The sequence below is a fragment of the Columba livia genome, chromosome 3, assembly GCF_036013475.1.
Source record: "Columba livia isolate bColLiv1 breed racing homer chromosome 3, bColLiv1.pat.W.v2, whole genome shotgun sequence".
NCBI classification, from domain to species: Eukaryota; Metazoa; Chordata; class Aves; order Columbiformes; family Columbidae; genus Columba; species Columba livia.
The window spans coordinates 81,886,182-81,909,672 of record NC_088604.1 but is presented as its reverse complement, the minus strand read 5'-3'; the positions used below and the strand labels follow the sequence as shown (position 1 = coordinate 81,909,672).

Sequence of the window (23,491 nt, the reverse complement as noted above, 5' to 3'; positions counted from 1 at the left end):
TGTTTTTATTTTTCAGAAATAGACAACTGAGAGAGTGTATATTTGGAGTTAGTTTGTGTAGGTAGTAAATAGGATTTTCTTTGATCTAGGGAGAAATTTGTACCAGATGTAGAAATGCTTGCCTAGAGCACCACCACTGTATATAAATGGTTTCTGATTTACAGGCCAGAGTACATAAGATGCACATGAAGTCTTTGAAATTTGTGTATATTTTAGCTCTCAGGTTACCACTGTGTGTTGTGTTTCTGTTGTCTTGGTTTTTTAATACATTGCTTAAATGGGGGGAGAGGTATTTTTGAAACACTAAGATCCCTTCCTGTTTGGAATATGGTGACTCTATTTGAGCTGTTGCTCTCTGATTTCTTTTTTTGATAAAAGTCTCTTCCCAGCAGCTATTTGTGTTGTTATTATTATTATTATCTTTCCCTGTAATGCTTGTTTTTCCAGTATTTGGAAAATGAACTGGGTTTTTTTTTTTTTTGTTTGTTTGTTTTTGGTAAGAATCTTTGCAAATACTTGTTGCTTTGTTTATTTGCTTTGTGATTCTGCTTGAAATCAAATGTTCTCAGTTCATTTCTGGACAGCATTAATTTTTGGCAGCATACCTGGCTATGTCTTCAGGCTCTGAGCATGGAAGTTCTGACTTGAGTAGAAAAGCTTGATGAGGAACCAGCTACTGATTATTACCATCATGATGGAAACATGTTCCCAAAATACCTTTCTAGATAATAATTGCATATCTAATTGAAGACATCATGATGATGCAATTTGAAAACAACGCAACTGCTGGCACTGGCCTCTCTTCTGTGAGTTATATTTGATTTATAGTAGCTTGCTTTAGCTCTACTTAATTACACATCTATATATGTGTAATGCTTTCAGCTGTTGAGATTGATACTGTAACTGGTATGTTTGTTTAGTTTTATTAATTGCATGTTTACCATGTATTTTGTCATTTTTTTTTTCCTTTTTGGTTAAAAAAAAAAAAAGGCTGCTATTTCATTATATTGTCTTGGCTACTGTGGTTTGCAGAAAGGAAGAGATGAGTGATTTTTATGAACATCTGAGCCATGATGCCTGGAGAAGCTTTTAGGGTGGAGGTGGGACAAACCGAGAAGGGGAAGTACTGGAAAATTTGAAGGAAGCTGTAGGCTAGAAGATTCCTGAAAGGGCCCTGGAGGTGAAAACATGAGGATTGTTCAACTCAAAAAGCCTTTGAAAGCTTTTGAATCAGAGCACCAAATCAAAGGAAAAGATCTGCTCTGCAAGAAGACAGAACTAAAATTTATTTTTCAGATTTTTCCATGCAGCAGATTTGAGTTCTGGATTCTGTATTAGCTCAGTATTTTTGTGAAAATAATTAGAAATAGAGAGGTGGAAATTTTTTGTTCGTTGCTTTTTGTTTGTTTGTTTGTGGTTTTTTTGTATGTGTGGTTCATTGTTGTTTTTTAGTTGTTGCTATTTGGTTTTGTCTGTTCTTTTGGTATCCTCACTTTGGTATTATCAGTGATTTCACATGGAGGCTCTGACAGAAATGAAGCTCCCTCATGAATGACTGTATGCAAACTGTCCATGTGTTGTAACAGGACAAGAACAGAAAAAGAAACTTTTGTGTTTGACTTCTTGGAATAGCGAGCTCTAAAAACGTACAAGAATGCTGGTGCTGAGATTTGAATTTTTTTTTTATTTTTTTTTGTTGGTAGTGTAATAAACAAATGTATATTTGAACTGCAGTCTCTGGTGTCTGCCTGGGACATGTGAAGTCACTGGCTCACTCAGCTGGCTTCTTCTACACAGCTCTAAGTGAGGAATGCGGAAGCTATACAGATCATCACAAAGGGGAATGAATATGAAGTATTCAGTCTGAATAGGAGCCACTCTTGCTTTCCAAAAGCTGGAGGTATTCAAATCATGAGTTAATTTTATCAAAGTCCCAATGCATCTGACAAGTTCTTTAGTAGTTTTTGTTTTTTTAAATTTTTTATTTATTTGCAACTGACTGTGTGTGATTGGACACAAATAATGCTGTGTTCCAGTTGCTTTTCTTTTTTTTTGAATGTTTGCTATCTGAAGAGAAAGTACATAAGTAGTTTCTGGCTGGCTATGATAACGTTTTTGATGTAAGATTTGCAGATGTACACCTGCACTAATATTTGTGAGGTGAGCTTTTTTCAGCCCCCAAAAACCCACTTCAAATGTCTGCATCTATGGGTGTCACCTAAAAACAGAGGTAAAATTAAAATGTGGCTTACTTTTATTTTCAAATGTTGATTTTCATTAAATGTTCTCAACTGATTTGTTTAAATATACTTATTCTAAGATGCAGAGGTTTTAGTTTTGTTCAGCATTTTTTATGTCATCTAAAATGCCATTGAGTTATGTAAAGTTTCTAGCACTTTACAAAGAACCACTTTGCAAAGAAAAACTGCAATAAAAATGGAATACCTTCCAGAGAATTCTAAACTAAGGCCACAGAAATGAAATAAAGTTTTTTCTTAGTTATTTGTTACCATACAATCTCTAAGGTTTTTACACTATTTGAAGCATGAAGAGAGAACAACGCAGTCACTTCAATCATCATTTTTTCCGTGTGAATAACGCATTGCATGCTCTGATGACTCTCTATTTGTCATTTGAGTGACAGCATTGTCTTCCAAAGAGTTGAAATTCCTTACTTTCCGTGGTGTTTCATGACCACTAGAATATGACCACTAGAATGATCATTCGATATGGGAAATGTGAGTTGATGTGGATAGTTCAGATAATCAAGAAGCTTGGTTGGGTTTTTTTCATCCTTCTCCTTCGTGTTGTGGGACAGGAATACACAAGAAGTATGGATAAGATCATTAGGTCCAGTGGGGACAAGTGTTTTATGACCTGGAATTGCCTCCAAGTACAGTATTAATACCAGGCATAGCAATAGCAACAGTTTCAATTCCTAAATGACTTTCACTAGGTTTTCCTTGTTGATAAATGTAATTTGTAGTTGCAGATAAAAAGCATTGGAGTGGTGGGCACTTGAAACAGTTCTGGTTCTTTCAGTTTCTCAGTCCTGAATTCATGACTGTGTAAACATCTTAATGGAAACCCCAATATGGACTGATTTCAAGAGGAGGAGAACATGTTATTTAAAGCTCAAATTGTCTGCAGAAAGTTCTCTAACACTCATAAAAAGGTGCTTTTCCCCTATGGATTAGTTTTGAGGGGGTGAAGGTGTTGATTTTACACTTTTCATTTTGTCTTACCTTTCGTAACCTCAAACATAGGGCTAATTTGGCTTCTTTCCTTTTCTAGAGGCAATGACAGATACCTTGTTTTCATAGAATTCAGAAGAAGTTATATACCACTTGGAAAATGTGTTTCTGATCTGCCTAAATTTTTTGTTTTAATGATTTGATGTGGTTTTAAGGGTATTTGTTTTAACTTTTTTCACTACCACACCCTTTTATACTCTTCATCAGAGGAAAAATAAAATCCCTTTACTCTCTAGCTAAGGATTTAGCTGAAAAGTTGTGGTATCTTTGTTGCTCTTTATTTCTAGACAACATAACATCATCTTTTGCATAATTGTCTGTGTAACCCTTTATCAATGCCAGCTAATTAATCCATTTGCTTTTGCTGTGGACTAATTTTGACTACTTATTCAAAAGGAAGCTCATCCTTCAGCAGCTATATCAGTCCCCCCCTCATTGTGGGACTTCATATTTGCCTTTAACCTTCACAGTGCTCCTGTCAGCCCATTTCTTGAGACTGTCTGAATAGTAGCCTCGTGTTGCCCAAGAATTTGCTGCAAGTCACTCTGTCCCGTTGTCCAGGTCATTAATGAGACATTAAACAGTACTGACCCTGGTAGTGATCCCCAAGATGCTCATGTAGTATCCACCTGTTGGACTCTGTATGCTGACCACAACCCTTTTAGCCCAATGGGTTTTCCACTTTCCAACACATTTTATATGGTTATCCCATTCACATCTTGCCAGTTTCTCTGTAAGGGTTATATAGGAGACTGTCAGAAGCCTTGCTGATGTCATGATATGCAATGTGTTCTGCTTTCCTTTAGTCCATAGTCATCTCACATGAAAGTCATTCAGGTTAGTCGAATACAATTTGCTCTTGATAAATCCAAGTCATGTCTACAACATCTTTTAAACTTGCTGCCTTCCCTTTTTAAGTATGAAAAGTTTGACCATTTGGCCTCATGGTGGCTGATTCTGAAGCTTGGTCTCATTTTGACTGAGAGACATGTTTGCACTAAGAAAGAAGTGGATGTAAACTGCTGCCCGTACCTGGTCTTTTGCACACCTGGCTATGACCTTCAAAGAATGGCTCCCAGGACAAGCTGTCTGCAGTTAGACTGGCTGTTACTCAGATTAAGAGATTTGATAACTCATTTGTGACTTATTTTTTTTGTATTAGAAAAAGGAGTATCTAACAGTAGCAGTGTTACTTCGAGACTCAAGATGTTGACTAGGTTTTCTCATCTGCCAGAAGTTTCTTCTGTTGCAAAGTTAGCTTACCTTAACTTCCTTGAACTTCGCCTGGCTCCAGGAAAATAGCTGCTCTTTGAAAGGGCAATGGAGCTGAGCAGAGGTAATGTTGTTGGATTTTCACTTCATTACGAGTTTATATTGCTTTTATAGATCAAATCTCCTGGAGTTGGCCCAACCTGAAAAAAATGTTTTGGACGTATATAGGGAATAAGATCTCAGGACTATGTTTGGCTTACTATTCCTTTTAAAGATAGAATGAAAACAGGTTTCGTGTTTTCCTTACGACCTTGGGCAAGATACCGTACTCTTACTGCAACTCATTTCTCTACGTATATAATGGGCTGTGGTGAGTTGAGCCTGGCTGGATTCCAGGTGCCCACCGAAGCAGCTCTATCACTCCCTTCCTCAGCTAGACAGAGGAGAGAAAATAAAATGAAAAGCTAGTGGGTTGAGATAAGGACAGAGAGATCACTCACTGGTTACCCTCACAAACAAAACAGACTCAACTTGGGGAAAAATAATTTAATTTATTACCAATCAAATTAGAGCAGGATAACGAGAAATAAAACTAAATCTTAAGACACCTTCCTCCCCAACCCTCTCCTTTTCCCAGATTAAACTTTACTCCTGATTTTCTCTATCTTCTTACCACCAGCAGCACAGGGGGACGGGGAATGGTGGTTTCAGTCAATTCATCACACATTGTCTCTGCTGCTCCTTCGTCCTCATGGGGAGAACTCCTCACACTCTTCCCCTGCTCCAGCGTGGGGCCCCTGCCATGGGAGACAGTCCTCCACAAACTTCTCCAGTGTAACTCCTTCCCTTGGGCTACAGTTCTTCACTAACTGCTGCAGCGTGGGTCCCTTCCATGGGGTGCACTCCTTCAGGAACAAACTGCTCCAGTGTGGCCCCCCCATGAGGTCCCAAGTCCTCCCAGTGAAACTGCTTCAGCCTGGGCTTCTCTCTCCCTGGGGCCACAGGTCCTGCCAGGAGCCTGTTCCAGCACAGGCTCCCCATGGGGTCACAGACTCCTTTGGGCACATCCACCTGCTCTGGTGTGGGATCTCTGCTCCACTGTGAACCTCCATGAAATTGTCTGAAAGCATAGAGAGAAATTTGGAGGTCACCTTTATATGTTTAACAGCATACTGTTTAATTATAAGGATTAGTATTCTGAACTGAGATTAGGGCATTTTATGCAGTGCAGTGTGCAAATGCAGCAAGAGACAGGACTTGTCATGAAGGTTAAGGAGATGAAATAAAGGCACAGAATGGCAATTTAGTTTGCTCAGTTTGTTGGATTTGGATTTAAATTAGTTGTCTGACTCCTAGATTGGTGTCCTAGCCACTATATTTCACTTTTTGGTTTGTCTTTTTCTATTGCAAGTATCAGCAAGATGAGACACCCTGGCCTCAGTTTTTATCTGTCCCTGACACTTGCACAGACTGTGTCTGCAATAGCAAATAGTACAAAGTAACATAAGCAGATCACAGAATCACACAATCACAGAATGTTAAGGATTTGATCCATTAAAGTTAAATATTTGGTGCTAAGGCTGAGTATCCATGTGACTAGCTCAGTCTGGTTCCATTGACTGAACACCTATTAGCTGTTTTTGAGTATTAGTTGCACTTCTGAAATGCACATGCGGGTTTAATCCATGTAAATCCAGTTGCATATTCCTAGATCAGTCTGTGAAACAAACTTAATCATAGAATGTCCTGAGCTGGAAAGAACCCACAAGGATCACTGAGTCCAACTCCTGTCCCTGCATAGGACAACCCCAAAATTTACACCATGTGTCTGAGGGAGTTGTCCAGTCTCTTCTTGAACACTATCAGGCTTGGGGCCATGACACTTCCCTGGGGATCCTGTTCCAGTGCTCTAGCACCCTCTGGGTGAAGAACCTTTTCCTAATGTCCAACCTAAACCTCCCCTGGCACAACTTCTTGTCATTCCCTCGAGTTCTGTCATTGGTTACCAGAGCGAAGAGATCAGCATCTGCCCCTCCTCTTCCCCTTATGAGGAAGCTGTAGACCACAATGAAGTCTCTCCTCAGTCTCTTCCAGGCTGAACAAACCCAGTGACTTTAGCTGCTCCTCATACGGCTTCCCCTCCAAACCCTTTACCGACTTGGTGTCCCTCTTCTGGACACTCTCCATTAGCTTAATTTCTTTTTTATATTGTGTTGCCCAGCACTGCACACAGTGCTCCAGGTGAGGCTGCACCAGTGCAGAGCAGAGCGGGACAATCACCTCCCTCACTCGGCTGGCAATGCTGTGCTTGATGCACCCAGGACACGGTTGGCCCTCTCAGTTGCCAGGGCACACTGTTGGCTCATGTTCAACTTGCCATCAACCAGAACCCTCAGATCCCTCTCTGCAGAGCTGCTTTCCAGCATCTTGTCCCCAGTCCATATGTACAGCCAGGGTTGCCATGTACCAGGTGCAAAATCCAGCACTTGTCCTTGTTGAACTTCATGTGACTGGTGATTGCCCAGTTCTTCGGTTTGTCCAGACCCCTCTGCAGGGCCTCTCTGCCCTCGAGAGTGTCAACAGTTCCTCCCAATTTAGTGTCATTGGCAAACTTCTTAAGTATTCCCTCAAGTTCTGAGTCTAAATCATTTATAAAGACATTGAAGAGCACTGTCCCTGAGATGAATTCCCTGCAGAAGACTGGTCGCCAGCCCAACACAACCCCATTTACTAGAACCCTTTGATCCTGGCCCATCACCCACTGCACTGTGTGTTTATCCAGCTGTCTGCTGCACATCTTGTGCAGGAGGGTACTGTGAGAGACAGTATCAAAGGCTTTACTGAAATCCTTCCCTTGGTCAACTAGATGGGTAACCTTATAATAGATAGAAATTAAGTTAGTTATTCAAGACTTTTCCCTCATAAACCTGTGCTAGTTGGGACCAATGATTGTTTTGTCATTCAGATGATTTTCAGTAACTCCTAGAATAATCCCCATAATTTTGCCAGGCACGGAAGTGGGGATTATGGTGATTAGCCCAGAAGACTATTGTTGAAGGAGTTAGTAATCTGCATTATAGCAAATCCAGGTGTATGCCTCCCTATCGTGAATACAGTGTGACTGCTAGCTACTTAAGACATGTGCATTTAATCAATGTGCAAATATTATAGCTATCTGTTCCCAGAAACTGTTGGTATATTGATGAGATAAGAATATTAGTGTCTACCACAAAAGTGCTCTTCAAAGCTAAATCCGTGTTCCGGACTTGACTGTTATCAGTGATAGATGAATCTGTATTGTAAACAAGACCCTATGAAAATGCAAGTGAACATGGGATTAGTCAACCTCATAATAGCAAAGATCAGTGTATTGTGCCATGCCCTGACCAGAGGTCCATCCAGTGCTGTATCATTTTAGGGTTCCTAGTATCAGAAGAGACATGAGTTCATTTCATTTTTTTGACTTGCTGGCACTTTCTTCTGGAATATTAATAGTTACCTGTCTTGAAAGGGTTTGTTCCCTTCTACTAGACAGAGATAGTCAGGAGACTTGTATATTTACAAAAGTATACCCCTGAAGGAACCTCAGATGCTAATTTAGATATATCTATCATATAACTGAGAAAATAAGCTCCTCAGGAAAACAAAGTAGGGCTTACGTTTGCATAATAGATCCTACAGTTTTACTTCATGGGGTTGAAGCTTTGGTCCATGTGTTGAGGAGGGTCTGTTGTGGGGTTTTTTTGTTGTTTTTTTTTTCTCTACACAAACATATTCAGTTTTACTCTCAAATTAGGACTGAATTAGATGGACATTCTCCAGTGTTCAGACAACTCAATAAAGCTTTGAAAATAGCATACTGAAAAGTGGACAGAAGAGACTTCCAAGGAGAGCATATCCAAGTATAACTTCCTTTTTAGAGAGACTGTTTCTTGTGAAGGAATGAACTACTTTGTTTTGACCCTGAGAGCAAATGCAATCTATAGTTTTGCTTGTTTTGTGTCGTGGGGGTTTTTTGTTTGTTTATTGTGTTTCGGTTTGTTTGTTTGTTTGTTTTTTGGGGGGAAGGTGTTTTGCTTGTTTGTTTTTTAAGTTACAGAGAAGGGAAATTTAGAAGTAGTTTTAGACAACATTGAATTTACTGTGAAATGTGGCCCTAGGAAGAGAGATGAAAAGATGTGCCTTCTCTTAGTTGCAATCTTTTATCGGGAAAAGTCAGGATAATGTAACCCTAAAGAAAAGTAGAGACAGAATGTACAACAACTGCCTCCAAATATTGAAGAGATCAGAATACAATCCAAATGTAATTTATTTAACTGTAAAGACTAATTAAAGGAAAAATAAATATTTACATTAGTGGAAAAAAATCTGTGACTCAGTGTAGGCTGATTTATGGTTTATAATAGTTCCTGTAAACTATGTGGACATGCTGTGGCTTTGTCTCCAATTAGTGGTCAAATTATTTATAGCAGATTCAAAGACCGATACTATCTTAAGGAAATTTATACATTCAGGAAGCTTTATTCTGTTGGCTACATAAATGTTGTGTGAAATCCTTGTAAATAATGAAAATAGTTACATTTCCCACTATCCCTACAAAACAGAATTATCAAGGTAGGAACTGTTTATATAATATAGAGAGGATTTTAATTGATTAACAATTAAATTGGAGCATTGGATCTTTCAGCTTCTTGGTTCAAGAAGACATGTGTGTCTGAGGACACAGTGATGCTGTTTGGGACAAGCTTCTCTGTGCTGTAAAGCAATGAGTGTACAGCAACCAGCTGCAATGAGATGGCTCCAACCATGTTCTCACTATTCAGATGTACAATTTGTAGATTGGTGACCTCCTTGTGTGAGTTATTGGGGTCTGTTCCTACTGAAGCTTATCCAGATGCAGCTGAAAACATAACAGCACTCAACAAATGTAGTGTGGAGAGCACTGCTGGATACTGCCCATGCTGTTTATTATGTTCTTATGTTTAGTAGTCATAGATCTTGCACACTATCAGGGCAGAATCTCCCAATACTTTATCTGTTTTTCATTCCTGATGAATTTTCTGGTTAAGGGGTATTTTGTGACCCCTTTTTTTATATACAGGTGAAAACTGTTTACTTTTCCTAGCTCCAGTTGACACTTTTGATCTGGCAAAAATAAACATTCAACATGGCTGATATGTATTTGATATGTAATATTTTGCAAGTCATTCTTTGTTGTGTTCAGATGTGGTTTTCCCTTCCCTGCATTTTGAAATCCAGTAGTTCTCAGCAGTAGGATTAAACAGCCTCTCCAGGAATGCGCCAGCTGTGTGAGTCAGTAGTGGGAAGCAGTAGTTCTGTGATTTAGTTGCAAAATTTCAGAGGGAGGAGCTGGCCGTTGCTCTGCAGAGTTTTGTGGGTCACCTGGGAAAGCAACTTCTTAGTGTTTTGCAGATAAGCAAACAGAATCAGGGCTTCTTTAATGTGGGGATATTAGTTTTGTCATCTGAAGAACTGTTTCCCCGTGGAAGAAAGGGAGATAATAAGATTTCATTCTGCAATGTGTGGGATTCTCTATATATATTCCTTAGCCCTTAGTTTTTCAGAAGTGACCCTCAATTTCATCAAAGCCATATTTTTCAGTTGTGTAAACAAATGGAACACAGCAACAAGTGAAACAGAGCTGAAACTACTGAGGCTGTATGAGGATACCCTGGCCTTAATTATCTCTTGGAACTAACCTGATGCCTTAAAATCACTAGACAGTTAAGCCATTAATGAACTTAAGCTGTGCATTCAGCTCAGCTTGACTGGTAATAAGTTCATTAAGATATTCATTACCTGACATTAAATTTCTGAACAGTACCTTTCACTGCAAAAATATGGATATTAATTTAAATTACTATAAATGCATATTATTGCTTTTTTCCTCTGCCAGTGCAGAATAATGACTGTATGCACCAGGCACACAGTATATTCTTGTTCTGTCTCATGCTTCACTGTACAGTGTTTTAAAATTTGCTATTTGCTCACTGTTCTGCCGTCCAGTCACTTCTTGCTAGCCTGAAAAATACAGCCTTACAAGCAGATGATCATCTGGCATCTGGAAGATGTATTCAGAGAAGTCAAGTTGCTTTGGTTTTGGGTTTTTTACTGCCATATTGACCAGCTCTTTCTCACTCTTGTCTCCTAATTATAGCTATTGATGTCATCTTACCAGCAGACTCCAGGCAACCATTAGATACTTTTAATTTCAAAAGCAAGCAATGTCTTGGCTACAAAGAGCAAAGCTAAGAATATGCATGTATTAAGTTACATCTGATTTTACTAATTTTTCTTCTCCATAGTGTCTTTTGAGTTAACATCAATTCTATCTGTGACGGCTTCAGGCAGACAGCAACATTCTCTCTCATGTTGAGACCTTACAAGTACATGAAGCTGTTAATGTTATCCAGAATGCTCCCTTTTTCCTGTCTCCTGCCATGATAGTCAACTTCGTTGCAAAATAGTTGTACCATGTCCAACTGGAATGTAGTTAATTTTCTCCACAGTACTGTACGGTACTGTGTTTTGAATGCATAGCTAAAACATTGTTGATAACGCACTAATGTTTTGGCTATTGCTGAACAGCACTTTCACAGCACAAAGACACTCTTTGTTTCTCACTTGTCCCTCAAATTGAGTAGGGTAGGGCAGAAAAGAGGTTGGAAGGGATACAGCTGGTGTGGATTACTCAAATGCCGTACCAAATGATGTTATACTTGGCAATAAAAACGGGAGGTAGAGGAAGAAGAGAGGTGGATGTGCGTGAATTACTTCCATGGTGGTTGTTGCTCGAAGACTGACTGGGCATCAGTCTGCTTGTGGAAAATGGAGAGTGATTGCCTTTGAGTCACTTGTGGATTTGGAGAGGGGTGTCTCCTCTTTCCTTCTCTTGTTAGCTGTCTTTGATCCACAAGTTTCCTTGCTTTGTTCTTCCTGCTCTCTCCCATGTGCCGCTGCAGGGGTGGGGTGTGAGTGAGTGGCTGTGTGGGTGTTTGTCTTCTAACCAGGGTTATCCCACCACAATAATTTATGTAGGTGTAAATAATTTGCACATTGGTGAGAAGCAATGTTGCTCTCCAGACACCTGTTTTGTGTGCCCGTTGGGTCAAAATTAGCTGTATAACAGCAGATTGTCAGTATTATTTACATGTATATTTGAAGCTGCTGACCATAGCACTGGCAGCTCTGTCCACTAGTCTCCAGAATGAGAGAACCTACTCTTTCCAAGCATTTTTTTTTTTTTTTTTTTTTTTTTAAATATTAAACCCGTCAATTTGCAGTTTATTGTGAGACTCTTGAATTCGCCTTTTCATAGGCAGGAGTCTAATACCACTGAGGACAAGGAATAGCCTATCTTGTGATGCTTTGTTAAATGGACTTTTTATAAGCTTGGTAAAATGAGTGAAAGACCTTTTCTATTGATTTAATTCTATTTGTCCACGATTAGTTTATGGCGAAGCCTCAGCCGCACTGTCCCTCTGTCTTTTAAGGAAATAGCCTGTCCCTTAAATCAGTTTTCTCCTTTTTCCAACATGGATAGGACTTTGGTTTAAGAATTTAGTTGACAAGATTTTGCAGTTTATTGAGAAGCCTTTCAAAGACCTTGTCACTAAAATCAGCTCTTCTGTGTCTTTCTTGTATGTGTAGATGCAAGTGGGCCAGATTATCATCTGTTGCTATCATCCATTTTTCAGATGTTCTGTCGTTTCTAGAGATGGTTTCTGTTCAGCTGCCTGACTGCTTGCTGTGTCTCTTCACAAGATGTTATTGGGTCTTGCAGTCCATCATTTTGGTAAAAGCTCTGATAATCCTCCAACCACTTTTTCAGAAAGTTATTTTCTCAGAGCATCAAGCCGTTGGAGAATGGGAGTGCTTGTTCCTTCTGTCTTTACTATTTTGAGTGTCTTTGTTAATCTGTTCTAATACTGGTAAAAAATTTTTGTTTGTTTTGTGCTTTTGTGTGTGTGTTTTGTTGTTGTATTTTGTTTGGTTGGTTTGTTTTTGAGGCAGTTCTTTCTGTGTCTTACCCAGTTTGCCATGTCTATAGTGTACCTGCACGATAATATGTGGCTACTTGATAACATCTGTTGCTGTTGCTCTTTTGTTTTTGCTTTGGGTGGATGGAGACTGGATGTAGTATCTAGGTCTTCTTTGATAACTCCCAAGTGTACCTCAGATGGCTGCCCTTAAGGATTAGTTCCTGGGCCAAATCTCACAGCATTTTATTTCCATAATCTTCTAAACATATTGCTGTTTTTCTCACAGAGCTTATAGTGGGAAGAATAGTAGCTCATGGATCCGGAGTCCAGGTATGTGTTGACATTAAGGTATTCCTTGTTGCTGCTGTTCCTGTTTCATAGTAAAGGAAGTCCTGATCTTGCATATGTCTTTCAGCCCTGTGCAGGTCCATTTCTTGCTCAGCCTGTGCTGGAGATGCATGTTGTGTACACCTACACTTCTCAAGTTTTCACAGATCTGTAGCAGTCATTTGCCTGCTTAATTTCTTGCTCGTGGCTCTTCATTTGGAGATGGGTTTAGTCAGTGCCACCTACTTTCATTTGGTGTTACAGTGTCTGGTACCTGAGCAAATACTGTTGCTGTTCAGCTGCTTTGCAGTTAGAATTAATCCCTTCCAGCTGGTGAGGCCCATGTGTCGACTTTTAGGGTAGGTTCTATTTGTCATTGAGCTGGATACAATGGTATAGTTTGGCACTCTTCTGGCCCTGTGGCTTGGGATTGTGCCACCATGTCTCTCAGGTGCTGTGTCACCCAGGTACGTGAGCCTTGGCCATCCAATGCCTTTCTGAACTTTTTCTTTCAATAGTACTTTGCCATGCCTCTGTATCTTGTCTGGAATTTTCTAGACCCATCCCACTCTAGCATGCCTCTCTGTGTCAGGCACTGGCTTTCTGAGAACAGCTTTGGAGGGGCATCATGATCAAAAAAGGAAGTCCAGCAGATGTGGGTCGCACTTACCCACAGTAGCCTGGGGGTTACACCAAGCCCTGAAGATCTCCTTGGGTGCTGCTCCATTTCTCCACTACCCTCTCAAACTATTCTCAACTTGGTGGCAGCAGCTTTGATCTTTCTGCCGTTTCTTTCTCTTCCATCCAGGTTTGAGATTGGCATTAGGCAGACTACTGCAGCAGAATTAAATGTCTTTTATAATCTAGGAAAATTATTTTGTTTCACATGGAAACAAAACTGAATTAGAACAACACAGCTAATGTTGTTATGTAGGAGGCCAAATACTAATGCATGTATAATGATTAGCTGATTTTAAAATTGGCTGGTTCTCAGTGTATGCATTACGTAGGCATTTTTGTATAAAAACCTGTTTTATTAGTACTCAATAGCATATATTGGCGCTCATTCCTGCTTAGCTTAATGAAATCAATTCAAGTGGCGGCTGCAGGAGGAGCCGCCCCCGCGCTGCCGCCGCGGCCCCGCGCGGTGCTGGGCCGCCCCCTGCTGGCCGCCGAGGGGAACCGCCTGCGAGCGGCACCGCGGCAGCGAGAGGGAGGGAGGGACGCGCCCGTCTGGGGCGGCTCTGAGGGGCTTTCCTCATGGTTTGAATGTGGGCAGATATTTCTGTACGAATAGAAGCTACTGGGGGAAATAAGGTTCCGTTAACCATATTTCTCAGTGACAGAAACAGTTTGTTTGCTGATGAGGTATTATACTGATAGCAATTCAGTATTTAAAGGCTGCACCCCATCTTCACTTACATATATTGAAAGAGACTTTTTTTTTTTCTTTTAGTTAAAAAAAGATAGAATCATACTCTTTATATTTGGCATTTTTAGAAACACGTCTTGAGTTACTTTGTGATGGAAGGATGTTTGGTGTGGGTATAAACAATGCAAAACAGTGATCTCTGATCAGTGCTCAAAACACAACAGATGAAACCCTAAACTTCTTTAAGTGGAACTCTTTACACACCTGCTTCTTACTTTAGAACTTGATTACAGTTGTGTGCTAATTGCAGTGCTCAGGTCAAGCAATGCTGTGTTCTGAGTTTGGCTGCAGCACACTAAGAAACAGTCACGGTCTCTGTTATCTTGATGACAGGAGGTGGAAGTTTCCCACCCTCTCAGCACTGCTTAGCACCGCACTCCTGTGCCTCTCCTGCCTCAGCCATCTCCCCAGGGCACTGAGGAGGCTCTTACGCCCCTCCTGGCTACTCCAGGTGGAGGAGTACTGATGGGAAGCATAGGGTCTCTGCAGCAATCGTGGACCCTCTCTCTGGTTTGGGCAGGCATGCATGTGCATATTATGGAGAGATGGAGTCAGCTCTGTTTTCAAGCTCTTACCTGGCAGTGCTGCTTGGGCAACATAGAGGCCTAGGACTGTGTATAGCAGGAGCTGGGGTGGTCCAGCGTAACCCATTCAGTACAGTGGTTGGCAAAAACAGAGACTCTAGTTATTGTTTCACAGCCATTGGATGTTGTTTCCTTGGATGTTGAATCAGTATACCACAGCAAAAGAGGAAGAATTGTTTCCAGGCAGCTGGACTCTGGGAGGCAGCATTTATATGATTTCTCAGCTGCATCTCATAGATAAGAAGGCTTTATCCTTTTGTTAAAAAAATGTTTTAAATATGATGGCATTTCTTTTGCAGCTTCCCTTAACTTTAACTCTGCTTTCAGCTCTTAACAAGATAATGAAAAAAATATTTATTTGAAAATTGTAAGCAAAGTCTGGTTTTGATGGCAGTGAAAACCCATCATCCTCTGTGTGTTGGTACTGTCAATTTAAATAGCAGGCATGTGCTGTGGACAGGGTGATGCTCCAGTTATGATCTGTGAGCAGGCACATCAGCTTAAGGCTGGATAATGTGTGCAGTCTCTGTAAGAGAGCTAAATATTCAGGGCCATTTTTCAACCTTTGGTTGCTGCTGAGTAGAGTCTGAATTGGTAAGTAGCCTCTTCTGTTCCATAGATGCTATACCAATTTTGTAAGCTCTGAATGTATTTCTATTGATTTGAAATTACATTCCTTCTGATGTGGGGTCTTAATCTCTACAAGCAGAGTTTTCCATAAAAGTTTTCTTTCCTACAAGGCCAGTGGAACTTCTTAATCCTCTATTTTAGCTTCAGAACACCATTTGAAATATTTGAGGCTGTGGTTTTATATTAGTTCTCTTAGAGGATTTTTACCCCTGGCAAGTTTCATTTACATTAATGTATGAATTGTATGAGTGAGGGGGATTCAGGACATAGCTTATATGTGAGATTTTTGGCAAAGCTGCTTGCAAGGTGACATACTGTTGTCTGTGTAGAAGAATAGACCAGGGGGTGATGTCTTTGCTTTTGGTGGTGTTGGTTGTTGATTTATGTGCTAGCTGTTGATTTGTAGATCCAGCAAGCCTTGAAGAGGGACTGGATGGAGATGCTTTGCTGTTCTGCCTGTCTCTCCCTCTCTTTTTTTTTTTTTTTTCCTTCTTCCACTTCTCTTCTCCTTGCTTGCTTGCTTGGTCCCCTTCCCCTCTCCTCTCCTCCGCTTCCCTTTCTCTTCTCTTTCCAACAACTTAATTTTTCCTACAAATTCCATTGCTTTCCCATGTCACCAATGAAACCGATGAGCTAATACTGACATTTGTAGTTGTGTCATTTGGCTTTGGAGTTCCTGTTCTAGTTAGATTTTTTTGAAGGAATGGAGAATTTTTGTGTTTCTCAGCATGTGTTCGGTTGAATTTTTTAGCATGTAGAAGTACAGCACTTTACCAATTTATACTGAATGTACTTTGAACATATTTCTTCATATCTGTGCTGGATAGTGACTTATTTTTTGCTGAGAAAAAACACCACCGACAAAAATATTTGATTCTGAAAAAAACAGTCGGGATAATGACAGCCAAAATACACAACAAGTTGACAGGATGTTTGAGAAATATGTGGCCTGCTGAAAAGACCCAATCAAATGGAAGAGGAGTCTCTGAGGTGCAATCTTGACATTTGGTCTATGAAAATAATGCCACAATAAAATAAAATAGGAATACAGTTCTCCCAAGGAGTAGTACGTCTCTTGTGGCTCTGGTCATTGGCCAGGATTCAATAAAGGTCAAAACCACAGAGGTATTTGCTGCCATATCCATTCTCCTGTCTTGCATAGCCATCTCCCCACTATCACTGTACTTTTTAGGAGCATTTCTGTTTGCTCTAATCCTTTAACAATAACATTCAGAGTTTATTGTTCAAGTTTATCTGGCCAAGACAGACTAAAGTCTCTACTGAAAGTATTTGGGCTTGGATTTTGAGCTCCTTGGGTGCCTTATTGTGTTCTGCTCTGCTTTACTGCTTTCCTATTCCTGTTGAAATGAATCCTTAAAATGAGAAAGTACATGTGATTCTGTATAGATCTCAACTATCATGATGGATTTAGACCTTTTCTGAGAGTGAAGATTTTGGAGAAGGAATGGGAAAAAATGGATTTGGTGAAATATCAAGTTATTTAAAAATTCAAAGTCTTTTGTTGATACATTTCCCATTATGTGTAGGTGTCTTTGAGGTTTAATCTGTTTAAGTTTGCTGACTTTTAGAATTCCTGCAGACATATGTAACCTAGTTTATCTTCATTCTGCAAAGTCCAATAATATTTCATGTTTTTGTCTTATTACTCATTAGAGCTGTGATTTATTTTTAACTATTTATAGCAAACTGTTCATAGGTCTTTCCATTATTTATTACAACCTACAGGGAAAGATGCTGCTTCATAATGCTAGGGAAAATTTGGACAGACTTAGAGTGCCGTAGGAAAGCCATAACTGGATGTCCCTTAGGCTTTGTGGCATCTCAAGCAAATGCAAAATGACTCAACAGTTCTGCATTTAAAATTATTAGGACTTTTTATTTAATGAAAAATTGAAATGTTTTATTTTTTCCCTTCTGTCTTCAGACAGCAATCAAATGCCAAAAGAGAAGAAATTCTGCCAGGGCAAGAATTCAGTTCTTTGATCAGTTGTTTTATGTTTGGAAACTCTTAATACAACTGTTCAGTTGTTGTGAATTGAGAGCTCTAATGTGATGGTTTACATGCTGCAAAGAACATGCATGTGTGAAATAAAGTAGATCTGGCAATGCAAGTCATTTTTATCACAAAAATAGATTACTCTTAATCCAGCTTCAGTTTTTCAGCCTCATCGTGTGTTCCTTGATCACTTGGAGCATTTGTGGACTTTCTTATGTCACCGTTTAAGAAAAGCTGTCTAAATAAGTGTTTAAACTATGTGTTCTGCTAACTGCATTTATACAAGTGGCTGAAGAATGTGATCAAATGCCTTTGAGAGCTTTCTTCTCATTTTTTAAATAGCCACTGAAACATGGGGCTCTTGATGACAGTTGATCTGCTGAGAGGGATAAAGGCTGGCAACATATACCTGCCCCTGCATAAGTGAGTTGTAAGCAGTCAGCAAGAATTAAATTAAGAGGTTTAACTCAAACTTGGGAGGAAGATGTTTTCTCCTTGGAAACAGGAGAAATTCTAGACCTGTCCAGAAAATTTGCTTTGGATCCTTTGCTTGTGGATCCTTTAAGAATTGAAAGTGGTGGAGGGACAGGGAGAAAGTGTTTAATCTTTAAAGAGTTTGTGTTGGAAGGAGTTTAGAATAAATGAAAAATGTGGCCTTCTTTGAAGCAAGAGTGCTAATGCTAAGTAAGTCAGTTAACTTGAGTGATTATTTTTTTTTCTGTCTGTATAGTTGTATTGATAGTGCTTGCTCTCTATAGAAATGTCTTTCAGTTGAATTTAGGAGATGGTATTTGCACTTGCATTGAGGAGTTGTGTGTTTAAAATATGAGAAGACTGCTAGAATTCACTCTGAAATTTGCATGCATTCAACTAATTCTTAATTGTTCAGCAAAAAATGGAAGCATCTTGGCTTAGTTGACTGAAAGGCAGAGTTGAAAATTGTTTGCATGTAGGCATAGGGTCATATCACCCTGTCCCACACATACTTTGTGTAGAAACATAAAGGGGCAAGATTTGGATGCACATCTTCATATTTAGTATCTGATCACCATCCCAACAGATATCTTTTGTGAATATAAGGATTTCAGAAATGTCAAGGATTGCAGGAAAGGTTTGCACAGACTAGCAAGATGGCTGAAAATATTCTGATGGAAAAGTGTTTATTTCTAAAAGTTGCAAACTTCTGAAGCCTGATTCACTGCAATTTAATAGTTTCATGGAATTGTCTTTTGGGTCTCAGGGATCTTACAAGTGGAGCCTCTCTGATGGGAACCCCATCAGCAGTCTGACTAATGCGGTTGTATGAGTTGTTTACTGTCACTGGGCAAGTTCTGCTGTGGCACTGGGCACTTACCAGTGCATCTCCTGCTCCATTCATGCTACCAAAACTGCTCAAGGCAAAGTCTCTGTAGACAACTTTCTGGTCAAGCAGTGAAACCAGCACTCTATGCTGATTTTCTTTATTCTATAAGCTATCTTATACACTCTCATCCATCTCTTTACACTTCAACTTGCTATGTTTCTCAGAGATTGAATCATGGTCCCTTCTTTTATTTACATCAGATAATCTCATCTGTAAATACAAATCAAACTCATCTTTGTCATGATGGCTTGCAAATGAATTTCTTTTTTCCAGACCTTTCTTCCTTTACCAGAACTGAAGAGAGCTGAATATCAACAGCTCAACATGGCTAAATGAGACTCCCTGTAGACTCCCATACTGTTGCTTCACTGTCACTCTGGAAGACAACCTAATCTTGCCATGGTGTCTGTAATGTGTGTTGTTTATTACTTTGTTATATCTCTGCATTCAGAAACAACATAGTGTTATTGATGACTAAATCTTATTTCTCTATGTAATTTCTTAAAATAAGTTCACTGCTTTTTTAACAAACAAATAAAAATTCCATCCAACTACTCTTCACCTCTTAAACAAGCTTGTCAATTAGGCAGTATCCTTTCTCCAGGTCAGTCCTGTACTCTCATAACCTTTCAAACAGATTCAATTAAAATCAGTATTGTATCCTAGCATGAAGAGAAGAAAGGTATGATCATATTTTCTGAATTTTTTTTCCTTTCTTGCACAGGGCATAGTTTTAACTTCTCTGGACCTTTATAAACTCTTAGTCATTGTAGAAGTATCAGTCCACCCTTTGTTATTCATGCATTTAAATTTCACGCTCAGTCTTATGCTGTCTTAGTACAATGATATGCTTGCTTCTTGAGAGCATCTCCAAGTCTCCATAGCTTCTTGACAATCCTTTCTTTAAAACTCTTTGGTTGCAATGCCCAAAAAGCTTGGAAATGGTCAGGTTTCTGGGATATATATCAAACTTGCCAGTATCATCTGGTTTGGTTCCTTCTGCCTCCTCCTTTGCTATCTCTTACTGTGTTCTTTGGTGGCAAGGTCCATGGAGTCAGGACTGCACAGCAGCATCCTGGGTTGTCACTGAGGACATTAAGAGGGTTATAGTATTAACTAAGTAATTAATCATAGTTACAGCATTGCAGAGAGATTTCCTGGTGTGTGTATACTCTTGACAGGAGTCAGGGTAGAAGTCTGTAATATAATAGAAGTGCAATTTGATCATTTAATCCCTTTGGAATTTACCACCTTTTTTTTTTTTTTTTTTTTTTTTTTTTTTTTTTTTTTAACCAACAAAGAGCAGCTACATTGCAAATAAAAGATGCTCTCCAGTAATCTGATGGGGCAGTTGGCTGCCTCTCAAAAACACTGTGTATTTTGGCAAAGTTAGGAGCTTTGGCTTAGGAAGATCCATGTTTGGAATAACAGGGTGTGTTGCAAGTAAAAAATCAGGTATCTTGGCAGAGATGTATGCATAATCTGGCACGATGCCTTTCTGCACTGTGCCTAGCTGTGGCAAGTGCTGAAGTCCCTTATGAACAATATATGAATCTTGTTTTTGAGGGGAGGAGAGGGGAGAGGAGGAGGGAAGAGTGAGCCAGGATTTATTTTAACATTTAGTGGATATAAAAAACAAGTATCAAGAAGCAAAACATTTCCATGAAGCATTTGCTGTGAAAATTCTGCAACTTCTTGTTGCAAATCTCTTTATTGCTTGGATTGGCTGATTTCCAGAGCATCAAGGCTAGGAATTGAGGGACTGAAATATAATCAGTGGTGCTACATTTTAACCACATAAAACATTCTCTGCTTCCAAAGCCTCCGGTGTCTCTAGTAAGCAGTGCAACAGCAACAACTCCTTGCTACTGGACTCAGAGACGGGGAAAATATTGTATCGGAATGGTAAGAAGCTCTTTAATTTTCAGCAGATCTAAATGATTACTTTGAAAAGAATGTTTAAAAGGTGATGATGAATTAGTAGGGATCAGTATTTAAACCAAGAAAACGGTGTGCAAGATACAGTGGCATAATCAGTGTTTTGCTGGAAGAGATCAGCAAAGCAAGTTGGTGACAAATATCTTTGGCACTGAACATGTTGTGCAGCTTATATAAAATCTTTTAAAACTGAGAAACATTGCTGACTAGAATTTGATGTGAAATGTAAGCCTATGTACTTGTTTTGTTGCAGAAGGACAGCTGCATGGGCTTTTAAAATAACTTTGCATTAATAACCACAGACACAGACTTTATACATACAAATATAAACAAACCTATGCTGATTGCTTATGCAGGCTGTATGTTGATATGTTTTCTTTCGTTGGAGTTTTCTTTTCTCTGGGTTTTCAGTCCGTGAAAATCTGTTACTCAAATTGTGTTTCTCTAGTGTAATTGTTCGGTGATGAAAATAACCAAGGAAAACTTTTTAGCATAGTGATTTTATTCTTTATAACAATTTAAATTTTCTGATCTAAATATAAACACATTTAATGTACAATATAAAACACATAAATATAAAATCTGAAATTATTGTAAGTTGATGCCAATCCTATTAGTAGCTTAAACAATACCTGAAGATACAATAAAAATGCCAGTTTTCTAGGTATTGAAGAACTGGTGGGGGGGATGCAAATCTTGGGAGTGCTTACTCCCAAGACTCATTGTCAAGACTGGTTTTTTTTTTGTTTTAATTGGAATATGTATCGAGCCAAATCTGTTGTATGAGAACTCAGCCATTCATTTTAAGTGCATACTAAGTCCAGGAATACATTGATTGCGAAATTACAGTACATCAGGATGAAAGGAAAACAAATTGCTAAATAAGCCTGAAGAATACTGAAATATGCTTACTTGACAGCCCAGCTGAAATGTGGGAAATTATTCTCTTTGTGATTCAAATGGAAGAAGAGATTTTTAAAAGAGAAACTATGGGTGTTTGAAAAGTGTACAGCAGATGTGAAACTATGTCTCATTTGGTATTTTTTATCTTTCTTGTGTATTTGTTGTTGCTCAGCAGTATGAAAATTAGAATGTAAGAAATGAAACTATTGCTGAGTGCTTGCTGGTCTTTTCATTTCTTAAGTGGTTTTGCTGAGTGACAAAAAAAAATACTGAAGTACAGTAGATAGTAAATCATGTTATCTTGGCCTATATATTCCAGCTTATGACTGTAAATACACTTTGATGTCTTAAAGCTTTTCTTTTTTTCCTTCTCAACATGCAGCATAGATTACAAAATCAATAATTGAATGTCAACCAGGCTGTAAGCTTCTTGGAAAGATGTTTTGTATGAATCTAAGCACGGTTGTTGTTACTATTTTTGTTGTTGTTTTTATTGTTATTATTACTGTTTTCTTGAGAAAAATGCCCAGTATTGAGTATTCATTAAATGCTACTGTGGTAGTGAAAAGACTTCAATATATTCTTGTTTCTTGTCAGGAAAGAATGATCTCAGAATTAGTGTTATCCTGTACCTAAATTTTGGTACAGGAAAACATTGGACAGGAGATTGGTCTGCTCTTCACTATTGAAAACACAGAACTTAACTGATAACAAATGAGGTTAAATATGTTTCCAGGTGTGTGATTTCTTAGTTCCTATGTAAGTCATATACAGACATGCTTAATTAACAGCAAATTAAGTAAAACATTTCCTTTTAGAAACATAACAGTCAAGTACTGCCACATATTTCCTCTTGATAAAGTTTAAGCCAAAGAAAACTTGCATTGTGTCCTGCATGAGATGGGTTAGCTAGGTAACTAGTGCAGGCAACTCACAAGGGATCTATTTCTTTCTATTTGGATTGCCTGGGCAGGGGTCTTGCATTTGTTGTGGAAGAAAAAAGAAGAAGAAAAAAAAAATAAAAGACCTCCTGCCCAGAGATAAACTCTTAGTAGTTATCAGCTATGTAATAAATGGCATGGCTAGTCCAAAGGGAACAGTCTCTTTCTTATAATTTTAAAATGATACGATTTCTTTCAGAATGTGAATACTAAATAGTCTGAAAGAGGTCAGTATTGCAGGCTGCTCAGGTTTGATTATTCAAAGTCTAAGGCACAAAAGTAAAATTACGAATAACGTATCAGCTTTACTTGAAAAATTGAAGTAAAAGTTGTAAACATCGCTATTGCTGTGCTAAATCCTAATAAAGTATCATCTAGGACTAGTGCAAGAGATGCTGGGTACCTTCAAGTTTGTTTCATGTGTCTTTTTGGTGCAAAATTTTAAAAAGCCTGCTCAACAGTTCAATGTATCATTCATCCAAATTAATTTAGATGAAATAATTTTTTAAATTCCTGTGACTAAATACAAATTTGATAATTTGCCTGAAAATATAATCCTGTATTTAAAGATGTATACTATAAATATGTAAGCTATGTAGTTTCTATGTAATGTAAGGTATGTTTAGGGAAAGAAAAACAACTTTGTCCCAGCTTTGAAATTGATTCAAGATTATTATCCCAGGTTTTACTGTTTTAGTTTTTTGCTTTATTCTACTGCCAATTTTGTGGCAAAATTTCAGATGAAATCTGTTGCAGTACAGCTTTTGTGAAATTACAGGTTTTGTTTATATGTTTAGTACTAACTTTTATGCCTCAACTAACTTTGGGCACAGTTTGGTTCAGGTGATGTGTCATAGCTGCGTGACAGGCTGTTTACCTCACCAGTA

The 23,491-nt window shown here is 38.8% G+C and overlaps 1 protein-coding gene across 7 annotated transcripts in view; it reads left to right on the top strand.

Annotated features, from left to right (window-relative positions):
- Positions 1 to 23,491, top strand: part of PLD5 (phospholipase D family member 5) — a 180,972-nt gene that overhangs the window by 17,713 nt on the left and 139,768 nt on the right. The window contains exon 1 of one of the 7 annotated variants that reach the window (XM_065057849.1): positions 20,607 to 20,727. The exons of 5 other annotated variants lie outside the window; for them this stretch is intronic. In XM_065057849.1, coding sequence (XP_064913921.1) covers positions 20,725 to 20,727 — 3 coding nt within the window. In that variant the 5' untranslated portion in view covers positions 20,607 to 20,724. Of the gene's footprint in view, positions 1 to 20,606; positions 20,728 to 23,491 lie in introns of those variants that run through there. One more of the 7 variants, XM_021296012.2, reaches the window with a different exon arrangement.